Genomic DNA, 15,677 nt, shown 5'->3' on the forward strand with positions numbered 1-15,677 from the left:
GCCCCGATTTTAAATGGAAGGCAGCCTCCCGCACCTCACAGATTCTGAAACCCCCAATGGACATGGGAACCCCACTCCCAAACAAACAATGAGGACCACCCCATAGAGAAGGGGAATCCTGCCCCCAATGGATAAGTGGAACTCCCACAATGGCACACCCCAGAGGGCCCCTGGTAGTGCCGTGGGCAATGCCAGAGTGCTAGGTTACAATGCCCAGGCCTGTCCCTAACCACCTGGGTGCTATACTTACCTGTGCACCCCAGGCATGGTCATTTCGACTTTTTTGTTTTTGAAAACCTGTGGTGATTTGCTGAAGTGGCAGCATCAAGTCCGCTAATGTCATGTTAATTTATGCAAATCAGGCTCATGCCCTTTCTGGGCGTGAACCTGATTACGTTTCTAACTGGGAGGATCTCCTTCTGAGATGCTGCTGACGCATATCAAGTATTTGGCCTCTTGTGAAATTTAGTAGCCAATGCGGGATTTGCTCCCGCGGTCATCAGGGCTATTAGATCACAGCCAAAATCTGAAAACATCTGGGGGAAAATTTGCTATCCCTGAACAGGGTGGACCAGAGTGAAATTTTGGGTGCCTATTTGATTAGTGGCATTGAAGTGTGCACAGTACATTGCGTACGTACATACTTACATTTCTTATGTACACTTCCAGAGGTAAGCTCCAATTGGCTATGATGCATACTGAAAATCCAGGCCCACTGTTCTCTTGTCGAATAACCTTTTACAGGCTGGACCCTGGAGTCATTGCTCACTGCTAATAATGAAATATACAAGTACATTTTTTTTGGAAGACTCCTGCTGTATCCACGTCTATCCGGGAAAGAGCGGCAGAAAGAGCAGCAGGAACAGAAGTGTAGCTTTACGTGGTTTAAAAACTGGGGCCCTCTGCTGATGTGTGCAGCTAATAAACTGTGCGGTTACTACTCGCTGCACACAAATCGTTATAATGAGCAGGCAGCTCTCATTTTAACCAAGTGATGGAGGCTAACTGTGTATTGCAACCCGTGTGCGTGTTTTCGGGATACTATCCAGCTTGGCTCCCAACATCTGTATGTTCCGCAGCAAAGTTGGAATATGATCTAGCCTTACAGCATGTCATACTATCCTCCTGTCATAGTTCCTGAGCACTCGTGCTTGGTCACGTGAAGACCCGCCCACTGGTGGACCCACTTGAGTACACATGGTGATTGTCTCTGCTCGGCACGGTCAAAATGAAAACACTGAATATGCAAGAAGATTACCCTCCTTGTATTTCCCCATGGCCTTCTGCATTTTCTGTATCTGAAATGGAAGAGAAGGATAAGAGTTAGTTTTTAGTGTGAAAGGTAAGCAGAAAGAAGTGGCTGCCAAAAGCAGCTGCAATTTTTCATTCATACAATATAGGGCGAGTTGGAAGCGAGAGGGGGAAAAAAAAGGATTAAATTGAAGCAATCCGGCATGTCCTCCGACCTAATCCGAGTGACCATAACCATGACTTTCCAACCCCACTCATTAGAACAGTACAGCACAGAACAGGCCCTTCGGCCCTCGATGTTGTGCCGAGCAATGATCACCCTACTCAAACCCACGTATCCACCCTATACCCGTAACCCAACAACCCCTCCCTAACCTTACTTTTTAGGACACTACGGGCAATTTAGCATGGCCAATCCACCTAACCAGCACATCTTTGGACTGTGGGAGGAAACCGGAGCACCCGTAGGAAACCCACGCACACACGGGGAGGACGTGCAGACTCCGCACAGACAGTGACCCAGCCGGGAACCGAACCTGGGACCCTGGAGCTGTGAAGCATTTATGCTAACCACCATGCTACCGTGCTGCAGCATTCTTCCCACAATGCTGAGATCCTGCTCCTCCGGTAGCAACAGGATGTGTCAGTCGCATCATCATAGAAACATAGAAAATGGGTGTAGGAATAGGTCATTCGGCTCCTCGAGCCTGCACCACCATTCAATCTGATCATGGCTGACATCTAAATTTAGTATCCCACTCCCACTTTCTCTCCATACCCTTGAGCCCTTTAGCCGCAAGGGCCATGTCCAGCTCCATCTTGAATATATCCTTCTAACTGGCCCCAACAGCTTTCTGTGGTAGAGAATTCCATAAGTTCACAACTCTCTGAGAGAAGTTCTTCCTCATTTCAGTCCTGAATGGCTTACCCCTCATTCTTAGGCTGTGACCCCTAGTTCTGGATGTCCCCAACATCGGGAACATTCTTCCCGCATCTAGCCTGTCCAGTCCCTCCTCCAGTTGTCACCTGCTTCCTCATCTTGTTTGATGAACAACATCTCTTTTCTCCTGCTGGCTGTGTGGACAAAGGCCTTTGTGGCTGCAAGCAGAAATCACCTTTAAACCACCATCTGCTCCTCCCCTTAACCAAGCACAAACGATGCCAAGAAACAGTGGTACAACTGGCAGTGCACCCCTTTCCACCTGATGAGGTGGCAATAAAGATTTTCCATGATCTTGGTGACCAGCTGAACAGGCGCATCTATTATCTATTCAGATTTAGATATGAAGAAAGTTATATTTCAACTGCACTGGCATTGAGATGTAAATTAATTTACACTTGCCATAATAACAGAGAGCTTATGTTGAAGGAAATAATTCTGAAGGACTAAATTACCCTATCTTAATCTAATTGGCCATATTTTTAAAGGCAGGTCATCGAAGGCTGCAACGTGTGATGGTTGGTGGAGCCGCAAACATGGATCGGTTCATACCTGAAGTTAAGAGGGAGAGACGAGAAGGGAGTGAGTGCACAGTCATTGAAGAAGTGAGCAGCGCATGTGGTATGTGTTTTGCCTGATATATTACATCAACCTGCCTACACAGTAAGGGGAAATTTTGACCTACTTGCAGTGGCGGACTGGCCAGGGTATCAGCTTGCCCGATGGCAAGTGGGCCCCTGATGAAGTGGGCCCCCTATATCAAATAAAAATGCAATAAAGAAACAAACACAGACAACTGTTTTAGTAATAAAAAGGAATAAGAAAAAAAACAGAACAGGACACAAATAAGCAGTGCATGAAAAGGAATGAAGCAGGGGAGGTAGTGGAAGGATGTGGAATAGGGGGGCCCGGGTCGGGCATAATTAAGGAAATTCCATGTTTTCAGCAAGAGTGTGTGAATTTAAAGATAAAGTTACAATTCGTGATTTGAGATGGTCGGCAACTTCAAAGGATATCAATCAGTAGTCTTGGTTCAGCCGTTACATCGGTCCGGAGCCCGGAGAGCCAAGAAGGGGCCCGTGAATCTCTGAAGGGCCCTTAAAAATTATAATTAATTAGATAAATAAATCTCCAACTTCTTTCCTGAGATTTGTATTCTAACTTAATAAAATATAATTGTTTTTAAAAAGAGCAATGCCAAATAAAAATGCAATAAAGAAACAAACAAATAATCACTCAGTGTATGAAGGAACGAAGGGGTGGGGGAGGGCTGGTTCACCCGGGACGGACATAGTTGGAAATCCACGTTTTCAGCAAGAGTGTGTGAATTTAAGGATAAAGTTACAGTTCGTGATTTGAGATGGTCGGCAACTTGAAAGGAAATCAAGCAGAAGCGGTACCTTTGACCGTGAATCATAAGGTCAAAGATATTGAAGTGATAAGCCATGATCGGTAAACTCAAAGGGTGCGACTTGTAACACTACACTGGTATAAAACTGGACATGTTAACTTTGGTCGTGGGACCATTCTTAATGTCTTACTATAGTCGGACCAAATTTCTAAGTTTTAACAGTTGTCTCAGTTGCTTGCTGGTGTGAACACTGGACAGTGGATTGTCTCCTCTTCTGAAGCTGCATAGGCCACAGTAGTATTGACTAATGAACATAGCCTATTGAAGTGTAAGTAAGTTATTTTATATTTTTTCATCAACTAGGGGTTATCTGGAGTTCCTTCAAGTTATTCTTGCAATCATCAATATTCATTTTTCCCAATGTGGGCTATTTTTAATTAAGTTTTTATTTCAGGAATAGTACCCCTACCAGCATGGAAAAGAAAAAGCATAAATCTGGGTCACTAAAACGCAAAGAACAAAAAGAAGCAGAAAGGAAGGAATCAGCCAACCGATGCAGGCCTATTACAGAGTTTATAATACCACAAGCACAATCCACATCAATATCCAGTTCTGCAACAAATAATCAAGAAGCACGAAACAATGCTCATGGTGATGATGCAATGACATGCGAGTTACAAGAACAGAGAAGAGCTACTTTGAATGTAGAGACAAATACAAGTGCATCCATTACTAATCAACCCAGGCCCAATATTTCTTCTGGCTTCCTTGTTCCGGTATCTGTACTGCCTGTAGTTGCAACATCTGAACACATAGCTTCAACTAGTGACAGGGAATCAGATATTCCTTCAAGCATAAATGACTTGGTTTCTGAAGCACATCCTGTAAATGAACCTATGCAAGAAAATGAAAGATCAATTACTGGAATCTTCCAATATCCATCACGAGCAAAGCTAAAACAGTTTTTTGCTGAACATCCACTTCAGCCACTTGATGATCTGCCATTTGACGCTCGTTTGTATGAGAGGAAAATTATGAATGACTCAGTCCCAAGAAAATGGCTAACATATAACAAAGAAAATAGATGCTTATATTGTTCATACTGCTTAGCCTTTGAGTTTCCCAACACTTGTAATCCATCACCCTTTGTACGTGGCTTTAGTGACTACAGGCGTATTAGCCAGAGCTTGACTTTACATGAATCGACAACAACACATTTCAGAAATGCTCAGCAATATATCAGTGTGGTTAATGATGGCACCTTAGATAAATTTTTTGCAGCATCACTAATTAAAAGGAACGAAGAAGTATTGAAGCAGAGAAGTATTGTCATGAGGATTATAGACATCATAAAGATGTTAGGCAAGCAAACACTTAATTTTCGAGGTCACAGAAATGTATCGGCCTACACTCTAGATAATGAGGTTCTGAATCATGGCAATTTTTTAGCTACAGTGCAGTTGATTGCAAAATATGACCCCAATATGGCAGCTCACGTTTCTGCAGTGCAAAACAAGTCTAAACAAAGAATCAAACGATTAGAGCAACAAGGAAAGGCTCAAAGTAAAGGCCATGGTGGACTTGTTGCATACCTGAGTAAAACAACTATAAACATGTTAATCAAAATTATGAAGAATATGGTACAAGAAAGAATTAGTCATGAATTTTCTCAAGCAAAATATTATTCTATTCAGGTTGATTCAACACAAGATAATTCATCCATCGATCAGTTTAGCATTATTATTCGATATGTGCTTAAAGGTATTATCTGTGAGCGACTACTTTCAGTTGTGCCAAGTAATGATGGTACAGGACAGGGACTTTTTAATCTATTGATTGAAACATTACAGCATCTTAAAATTGACCCCCAAAAATGTTTATCTGATAGCACAGATGGCGCTGCAAGCTACCATGGCCAGTATAATGGTTTACAAAGTAAAATTGCTGATATGGCTGATCAACATGTTCATATATGGTGCTATGCCCATGTCTTGAATTTGGTGATAATAATGTGGAATAGGAATAGAATATAGCAACTTTTGTGAAAGCATCATACAAGAGAATGGCTGTATGGATAGAGGTTGTTGGAAAACATCTAGGACAAGAAAAAATGAAACGATTAAAGCTAATTGGTGAGACCAGATGGTCAGGAAAATCCAATGCAGCAACAACTATATTTAGACGTTTTGATGATGCCACTGCCAGTACTTTCGTAAATCTATTGACAGGCTTATCAATGATACAAGATTCAGAAAAGTTTGATGCAAAAACAAAACATGAAGCAAATATTTTACTTCAAAGTCTTCTAAAGTTTGAAACCATATTGACAGCATTTACTTACTTGTCTATATTTGAAACTACAACCCCGTTATCAAGTTATCTACAGACAAGTGGTTTAGATATGTTTACTGCATGGAGTTTGGTAGATTCAGCTACAACAAAGTTGAAGGAACAGACAAGAACATTTGATAACGTTCACAGCAAGGCTTTGGAATTTGTAAATAAATGTAATGACAGGATTTCACAGGTGAATATGGATGAAAATCAAACATTGGAAATTGATGCGTTGAAAACAGCATTGCCAGTTAAGAGGCAGAGGAAGAAGAAAAGAATGGCAGATGAGCTTATTGATGATGAAAGAAATTCCTCAGATTCTCTAGCTGATTTTCGAGTAAATGTGTTTAGCCTAATGGATCGCATTGTCCAGTCACTAGAATCACACTTTGTACAACACAAACAGTTGTATAAAGATTTGTCCTGCTTGGACCCAGCAAAGTTTAAAACTATTGCAGAGAAGGGCCTTGAAGATGAAGCATTGGAAGGTATTATTAAGCTGTTTCCACAAATCAGCAAAGATCAAGTAATATTGGAATTGTTTTCTCTTGCTTCAAACTTTGATGTATTAAAGCTATTGCTTAATGGTGGTGAGAATATGGATTCCAGTTGCAACAATTGTAAAATTTGCAGCACTTGCCCATCGTGTGTACTAAAATTCTGGCATCCAACAGACTTCATGACAAGGCATATGATAACCTTTATGAACTTTATAAAGTCATCTGCACACTATCAGTTACTCAAGTCCAATGTGAGAGGACAATTTCAAAGCTAAAGATCATAAAGACAAGGTTAAGAAATTCGCTGTCTGAGGAGAATTTGGAATCATACATGTTGCTATCCATTGAAAAGGAATTGTTAGATGAATTGGATACAGAAGCAATTATTGGCAGATTCGCACAATCATCTAGCGAACACAAACGATTGCTCTTAATATAGTGGACTGCATGCAATGCTCTATTGTGCTTTTGAACTATCTGTTAATGTGTAAATTGTGCAGTAAACTAGTTATGAGTTGTCGGTGAGGATTTGTTGTTAATATACTCAAGACCAGTGTTCTTCAAAGTCTGGGGCATGACCCGCGGGTGGGTTGCGGGCAGGTGTCAGGAGCCGTTGTCCACGGCGCTCCCGACCGCACAAATCCCCATGCAGCAGCTGGCTTTTAATAACGCCAGCTGCAAGGGGCCGCGAACATGTTAAAAAAAAGTCGGCTGCATTGCGCATGTGCGCACGATGATCGGCGTGCATGCGTATTCTGCAAACATGTTAAAAAAATTTGGCCGCATTGCGCATGTGCGCCGATCATCGTACGCACCTGCTCAATGCGGGCGATTGTTTTTAACATATTTGCAGAATGCGCATGCACGCCATTAATCAGGCACGCATGCGCAGTGCGGCTGCTTTTTTTTAAACGGTTGCAACTTTTTGGTTTGCAAGTTCTGTAGTAGTTTTTATTCATTTATTTTATTCTTTTTGGGGGGTTTTTATTTATTTTTTTTATTTATTTTACTCATTTTTTTTAACAAGTTAGGGGTGGTTTTATTTGATAAAAATTTTTAGGAAAAATATGCAGAACTTTGGACAGATGGAGACTCCACGCTTTCCGACACCGGAAGGCTTCACCTTCATCCAACAGGTTCCATTGGAGGAGCGTGTACGAGGGCCAAAGGGACACAAAACCATTTCCTCCATTTTTGTCAGCAGCAAACAAGGTGAGAGAAAATGGTGAGTCGCGCAGGTCGGCCGCCGTGGGTCGCGAAGGTCGGCCAGGTTGGGTCCCGAAGGTTGGCCGGTTGGTAAAAAAGGGTCCCCGGAAAAAAAGTTTGAAGAACACTGCTCAAGACTACGAAGTATAGTTCATGGTATCCAAAGTAGGATTCTTCACATCGGCCATTTTACAGAATTACCTGAAACCAAGTACCCCATTTGTGTGCATACCTATCCATTTCATAAATGCAATGTTCAAATAAATAAACGCATGAATTTACTCATTATTTTCCAACTGCCCCCTTGACAGAACAAGGTGAATCCAGTCACCCTCAGGCTAAACTTGAAGTTCACCATTCAACAAAGCATCAGTCATCACAACCTTTATATGGGACAGACAGCACAAGTACAGACAATGAAGTAAAGTTTTATACTTATGAAGATAAACAAGTATAGGGTAAGTAATTGAGTACTAGTGAGTTAGGGATATGGGGTTGGATTCTCCCAAAATGGGGCTGGATGTCCCCACGCCGGCGTAAAAACACTAGTTTCACTCCGGAGCTTCCCCCCAAAAAGATAAGCTAATTCACTCACCCGCAGTGGGTTAGCAGGGACCCAGAGTGATTCACACAGCTTTAGCTGCGGATACGGACCCTCGCACTTCCAGTTTACAGTCCATGCATGCACACAGCGGTGGTGCCGAGAGCCATGGTGGACTCGGACCGCGGAGGCAGCTGGAAAATGTAGGCCCCCCCCCCCCCCCGATCGTCCATACACCCGAAGACCTGACCAGCCCAATCTGTCCCCCAGCCAGCCATAAGGCCCCCCCCCCCCGGTGCCCGATTCTCTCCCCCCCCCCCCAACCCCACCAGGGCAGCCAAGGACTGAGCCCGCAGCCACCACGCGAGGTTCCCGTACGACGATAGGTGGCTAGAACCACGCCATCGGGAACTCGGCCAGTTGGGAGCGGGGGATCGCTGGGCAGGCCTTTGGCAATGGAGGAAATATTATGAAGTAACTATTGTGTATCACGTATATCTTTCCCCCAGCCACGCGGAGTTCTCCGCGAACGCGCAGATTCCCGGATCCCGGAGAATCGCCGGACTGGCCCGATTTTGGCGTGAAAGTTGATTCTCTGCCCCCGCACCAAACGCGATTTCGGCGCAGGGCTGCGGAGAATCCAGCCCATGGTGTTTGAGGAGAGGTCAATTGATACAAGCATAGGATAACCTTTCCTGAGTGACATTAAAATTGAACTTGCTTTTGCACTGATGTAGTGAAGTAGTAGGTCTGTGTCAATGCATCCTAGTGAAAAATGGAAGATCTGAGTCATTAGATGACTATAACACCAGATTGGATGATACCTTCCATCTGAGTGCTGCTCCAGAGAAATGGTTACCTACATTCCAATCTGCCATTGAACGCATTGCACCATTACATCTTCCACAATGGAGGACTTGTTTAGGAAGGTCATTAGCACAGCAGAAGCTTGCTGCGCATTGCTATAGATGGTTCAAGCTGAACTGCCTTTAATCACTTGGAAACTGGTTACAGATAATGATGAGGGATTACAAGAATGCACAAGGGGGTCTCTTCAGCAACATATACCAGCCCCACATCCTCCTCTTCTAGATGCAAAATATATCAATGCATATGGGGATAGTATGGGGAAAAAGATATTGAGATAGATCAGCAGTGATTTAGTTGAATGGTGGAGGACGGTTGAGGGGCTGAATGGCCCACTCCTGCTCCTATTTTTCATGTTCTTTCCTTCAATCACTGAGCGGAAAAATGCAACAAAGAAGCGGGAACAACATCACTTCTATTACTGTTCCTTTATTGTGACTGGGTTAAACCCCTGGAATTCTCTACCTAACTACTTTGTGAGAGCACATTTACCACACTGCTGTAGTTTAGGAAGGCAGCCGACCACTATCTTATCAAGAGCACTAAAGATAAACAATAAATGGCAATGTTGTTACCTCTACACAGATCCCAAGAAGCATTTTTACATCCTCTTAGCTACTCTTTGTGTAAGATATACGTGATATGCAATCTTCACTTCCTAATATTTCCGTCATTAGCATTATTAATTTAAATGAAAAATAAATATTATAAAAAACTGAACAATAGCAAAGGTATTGAATGGATAAATGTCAACAGCAGACTGAAAATAAAGTTTATAATCATCATACTATCAACATATAATTGATGTGGAGTTATGAATGTAATGGTATCTCTATCATTGGCAGCATAAGACAAGTAAAGATAACTTTACAATTGACTCAAAATGGAAAAATATATCACTTTTAATATCTTTGCTTTCAACAGAACTGTGAAGCACCTCTCAGCTACTTCACCTAAACCCACAAGAGGACATGAATAGTAGTAGCATTCTCCAGCCAAGCAGTGAACGAAGACAGCTTAATTCCAAAGCAGATTCCAAAGGCAAGAAACCTCTGCAGAAAGAGTTCAGTTTGTCAAGAGGAATGACGAATGAAATACTTCTTCATCAATATGGCTCCTTTGCACAAATAAATGGGAATTCCTTATTGTTGAAGTCATAACAAATAAGAAAAATTATTAACTTTTGACCTTTGATTCCATTGGACTTGTGTGTTCTCGTACCTGTGTTTGTTTAGGTTTTATCAGTGACTAAACCACTTTCATATTTTTGTTAAAGATGTATGTAGATAGAAATAGGAAGACCACAACCCCATACTCCTGGAAGAGAGTTGGGCTGGCAAGTATTGTTCGTTCAAAAAATACGGTACAAAATGTAGCCCTGACTGATTAACATTGCCTGTGAGTACAACAAGGATCACAGATATATATCACAGATATATATATATTTCGACTAATTTACAACCATTGCTCGATCAATGAAATAACCATCATTTGATTAATCACTATTGTTTGTGAAGTTTTCAATCATTATATTCGCTTTCCTTGTTACAGTTATTTAGTTACGGTAACGGAAATCTTTATAAGGCTTATGTTGTAATAAATGTTTGTTTGTAAGTGTTTATGGAGGCTGGATTGGCAGCCCCAAGATTGTTGCAGTCCTTCAGCTGAAACGTAGGGTGCGATTTAACGGATAATTTTCAAAGTGACGTTTTAGGCGCATTTGGTGAGGTATTTCTCGATGATGAAATTGTGACTCGTATTCAATGACGCTTAGTGCCAGAAATGAGCCTCCTCGAGCCTCCTTGACATTACTGACTCCCTCATTCAGCTGACTCGTGCTGCAGCTGCTCGCAGCTAGAACGAGGGAGCTGCTTTTAAACGCTCCATCGCCACTCACTCCCAGCCAACACACATGCATGGCAACTTGCAGACCTGCCCCTCGCTTTGACAAATTTCAACCAGGCCAGGCTTCTCAACTGTGTGGATGAGAGGCGGGCCACCCTGTTCCCGCAAGGGGGTCGGAGGACCGGCAGCTGGAGCAGCAATGTGCCTCCTGGGAAGCAGTGTTGGTGGCTGTCAGTGAGGGCAGTATGGCAAGGAGGATCGATGTCCAATGTCGGAAGAAAATCAACCACCTCCACCGAGCTGCAAGGGTAAGTTACAACCTCTCTCCTGGCATCAGTTCTGTCTGCCACCTCTCAAATTCCCAACCCCCCACAGATCACTGGCTGACACCTCGCACCTTCCCCACATCCAACCTTCATGCATGTTCCTCAGCATCCCTGGCACCCACCAGCACAACCCTTTTGTGTCCAGTTGCAGGGCCCATATATGGCACCTGCTATAGACAACCCCCCCCCTTCCCCGCCCCCCCCGCCCCCCTCCCCCGACCATCAAGTGTGTGGCTCACACTGCCCTCCCTTTTTCCACGCAGAAGAAGATATCCCATAAGCAGGAAAGGGCCAAGACTGGGGGCAGGATGCCAGAGATCAGAGTCCTCACCCTATGAGGAGCAGGCCTTGGAAATAGCGGAATTTCCCGGCGAGAGAGCAATCACCAACAGCGAGGTTGGCCAGCTCCACAGTGGTGAGGATCCACTGCCCCTTCACCCAGGTGACCTGTCACAAGTGAATTGTTCATGTCACACAAAATGATCCTACTCTCTCATTAACCACATGTCCATGTTTCCCAGGATCTCCATCTGATGAGGCTGAGCCATCCGGAGTCGTTCCCGCCCTCTGCCATCCAAGAGAACACCTCAGAGGAGAGCTCCAAGGAGACCACCAAGGTGTCATAGCAATCACTCCCACCTTCCACTAGAGCAGAGACACACACATTGGTGGGTGACATTAGTGGACAGGCTTCTGGGGCACAATCTGGTGAGCACCACACAGTTGCTGATGCACATCAGGTGGAGGCAGGAACATCCAAGGAGGACAGCAGGCAGAGGTCTGCTGGATCCCAGGACTCAGATGTCAAACTTCTGGACAAGGTTCTCCCAGAGCTGAGGCAGATAATAGGACATAGCCGTGATATTCAGGAGGGGTTGTCACCAACATTCCAGTGACTGCAAAGCCGATTGGAAGAAATCCAAAGGCTCCAGGTGCAGGAGATGGTGCTGACAACACGTGGCACTGAGGGCAACATTGCGAGGGTGGTGAAACATGGAGCATGACATCGGTGTCTGGTGGTGCCCAAGGCATGGCTCAGTCTGTGACGACCATGGCTGAGAGCATTGATATCACGTCCCAGTTGATGAGCGACATGTCCCAGATGCAGGTGGCCATTGCCGAGGCATTCCAGAGCATTGCCCTGTGACTGAGGAAGATCGCTGAGGGCATCAACACCATGGTGCAGACAATGGGGAGCCGCCAGGACTGGTGGCGCCAGATGACTCAGAGGAATCTGGAGCTCACTGCAGCTGCACCTCTGTCCCATAGAGACCACAAGGCCCTACGGGCAACATCAGGGTGGAAAATGTGCTAAAGCCTGCCACTGAGGAGACAATGACAGTCTTCAGTTCTTCCGAATCCCCCCCCCCCCCCCCCCCCCCCCCAACCTGACACCAATGATTCTCAAAGGCAGTGGGCAGATCAAGGTGGCACAGCGATGCCTTTAACACCAGTAAGTCGCCTGGGGCCCTCCAGCTCCAGGCCCTCCAGAGGACATCCACCAAGGGCATCAAAGTCCACAGGCACGAAAAACAGCAGCCTGCCTCCACCTCTGATGAGCATCCTGGGGTTACACCAAGATGTAACACTATAGATGTAGCACTAAATCACGAAGATCAAGGAGTGAACATAAATGAGTGGGCATTGAGGGGTTCATTATCTGTAGCTTGGAGGAATGGAAATGGAAGTTGTTCACTGTTAATACATGTAAGACCTGATACATGTGAAGCATCTGTCTTAAACTTCACAGCGGGCCTGCCAGCATCCCCACTCCCTGTTGTCCTCGGCTCCTCCCACCCCATCCCCGGGCACAATGGGACAAGATCAAAAACCCCCGATGCAGACCCCATTCAGAGGATGTGTGTGAACACGCTGCCGGCAGAAAAATAGGAGTCAGACTTTTGCAGAAACTGAGGAACATTGAGAACTTTCCTCACAGTGAGTTATCATCACTCTCCTTCCTTGTATAGTGACCCGCTGACAGTGCCAACACAGGCCCATCAAACTGGGGTGATGTTGCACAGACCCTTGGAGGGTGAAACTGGGAGGTTGGGAAATTGGGGAGGAGGGCGTTGGGGTGGGAAAGATGGAAATTCATAGAATGGAATTTTTTGAATCCCTACAGTGCAGAAGGAGGCCATTCAGCCCATCGAGTCTGTACCGACCCTCTGAAAGAACACTCCACCCAAGCCCACTTCCCTGATCTATTCCTATAACCCCTTAACCTATCCCTAGAAACGAAGGGGTAATTTAGCATGGCCAATCCGCTTAACCTGCACATCTTTGGACTGTTGTAGGAAACCGGAGCACCCGAAGGACAACCACGCAGACACAGGGAGAATGTACAAACTCCACCCAGACAGACTGTCACCCAAAACATAATTGAACCCGCGTCCCTGACACTGTGAGAGGTGAGAATTGAGGGGAAATGGTGGATTGGGAGAAAGGAGAAAAATGGGGGGGGAGATTGGGGGGGAAGGAGGGAAGGGCAAGCAGGGGTTTGGGGGGGAAATGGCAGGATTGGGAGGGGTTGAGCTGAAAGACATCTCATCCTCTGAGAATCAGGAGACTATGAGGTCCTCCCTGATCCTCCTGGCAAGTTGGACCCTTGATGCCATCTGTCCTCCATCCTTCGGCCCCCCTTTGGGCTTGTTCTCCAGCCCCTCCTGGCCCGCCTCCTCCTCTGGCGAGGTAACGTGTCTCCCCTCCTCCTCCAGCATGCCACCCTGCTGCTGTTCCAGGTTGTGGAGGGCACAGCAGACCGCTACCAAGCGGGAGACCTTCAGGGGATGTACAGCAAGGCATCACCAGAGTGGGCCAGGCACCGGAACCGCATTTTCAGTGGTCCAATACACCGCTCAATGACAGCTGGGGTGGCAATGCAGGCCTCATTATATCGGGTGTCCACCTCAGTCTCAGGCCTCTGCACAAATTAGAACATAGAACATAGAACATTACAGCGCAGTAAGGGCCCTTCGGCCCTCGATGTTGCGCCGACCTGTGAAACCATCTGAAGCCTATCTGACCTACACTATTCCATTTTCATCCATATGTCTATCCAGTGACCACTTAAATGCCCTTAAAGTTGGCGAGTCTACTATGTTGCAGGCAGGGCGTTCCACACCCCTACTACTCTCTGAGTAAAGAAACTGCCTCTGACATCTGTCCTGTATCTACCACCCCTCGATTTAAAGCAATTAGCGATGACTTCAGCGGGTATCCCTTGTCCCCACAAGCCAACTCGTCATCTTCGGGTAGTCCACGAAAACACAGCGATCTCTGATTGCCCCGATGCACGCTTCCTGGGTAGCAGGCACACAAATATATAACACAGAAGTGCTGGTCACACACTATCTGAACATTCAGGGAGTAGAATCTATTCCTGTTAATATAGGGCACTCCCTGATGCCCTGGTGGGCACAGGGCGACATGTGTGCCATTGATTGCCCCCTGAACATGTGGAGTCAAGGCAATGGTGGAGAATCCTGCAGCCCGTGCATCTTGATGGGCCTGGTCCAGGTACGATAGTTGGATGCCTGGGTACACAAAGCATCCGCCCCTCACCTTCCAGACGTACATGTGTTCTATAGATTGTGAAATGCCGAATTTCAGAGGCATGAAGGGTGCGGGAAAAGAATGCCATGGGTCTGCCTGTCTGGTTTAGAGTGGCAGCGAGGGCGACATCTGAAGCTATCTACTTAAAAGGGGAGTGTCTCGTCTACTGCATGCATACCGTCCTTGGCTATGTCTGCTCTGATCTGGGCAAAGGCATGTTGTGCCTCGGCCGCGAGGGGGAATTGAGTGGACTGTATGAGTGGGCGGGCCTTGTCCGCATAGTCTGGGACCCACTGGGCGTAGTAGGAGAAGAACCCAAGGCAGCGTTTGAGGGCCTTGAGGCAGTGGGGGAGGGGAAGCTCCATGAGGGGGAGCATGCGGTCGGGATCGGGCCCCAGAAGTCCGTTTTGGACTACATAGCCGAGGATGGCTAGGCGGGTCGTGCGGAACACACACTTTTCCTTGTTGTACGTAAGGTTGAGGAGAGTGGCGTTGCAGAGGAATTTAGCGAGGTTGGCGCCGTGGTCCTACTGGTCATGGGCGTAGATGATGACTTTGTCTAGGTACGGAAACGTAGCCCGAAGAATGTACCGGTCGACCATTCGGTCCATCTCCCTTTGGAAGACCGAGACCCCGTTAGTGACACCGAAGGGAACCCTAAGAAATTGATAGAGCCAACAGTCCGCCTCAAAGGCAGTGTAGGGACGGTCCAATTTACGAATGGGGAGCTGGTGGTAGGCGGATTTCGGGTCAATTGTTGAGAAGACCCAGTACTGTGCAGTCTGGTTGACCATCTCAGATATGTGTGGGAGGGGGTACGCGTCGAGCTGCGTGTACCGATTGAATGGTCTGGCTGTCGTCCACGACCATTCTGTGTTTCTCCCCCGTTTTTACTACTACCACTTGAACTCTCCAGGGGCTATTGCTGGCCTCGATGATACCCTCCCGAAGCAGCCGCTGG

The 15,677-nt window shown here is 46.0% G+C and overlaps 1 protein-coding gene across 5 annotated transcripts in view; it reads left to right on the plus strand.

The window, feature by feature from the left end:
• The window catches only part of LOC119972430 (cyclic nucleotide-gated cation channel beta-3-like), a 226,451-nt gene extending 215,173 nt beyond the window's left edge, over nucleotides 1–11,278 (plus strand). For 4 of the 5 annotated variants that reach the window (XM_038809103.1, XM_038809105.1, XM_038809104.1 and 1 more), the window contains 3 exons: nucleotides 2,680–2,812; nucleotides 7,894–8,040; nucleotides 9,915–11,278. In XM_038809103.1, coding sequence (XP_038665031.1) covers nucleotides 2,680–2,812; nucleotides 7,894–8,039 — 279 coding nt within the window. In that variant the 3' untranslated portion in view covers nucleotide 8,040; nucleotides 9,915–11,278. The remainder of the gene's footprint in view (nucleotides 1–2,679; nucleotides 2,813–7,893; nucleotides 8,041–9,914) is intronic. The other variant, XM_038809108.1, reaches the window with a different exon arrangement.
• Nucleotides 11,279–15,677: the final 4,399 nt, after the last annotated feature.

Source organism: Scyliorhinus canicula, chromosome 10, assembly GCF_902713615.1.
Source record: "Scyliorhinus canicula chromosome 10, sScyCan1.1, whole genome shotgun sequence".
Taxonomy (NCBI): domain Eukaryota; kingdom Metazoa; phylum Chordata; class Chondrichthyes; order Carcharhiniformes; family Scyliorhinidae; genus Scyliorhinus; species Scyliorhinus canicula.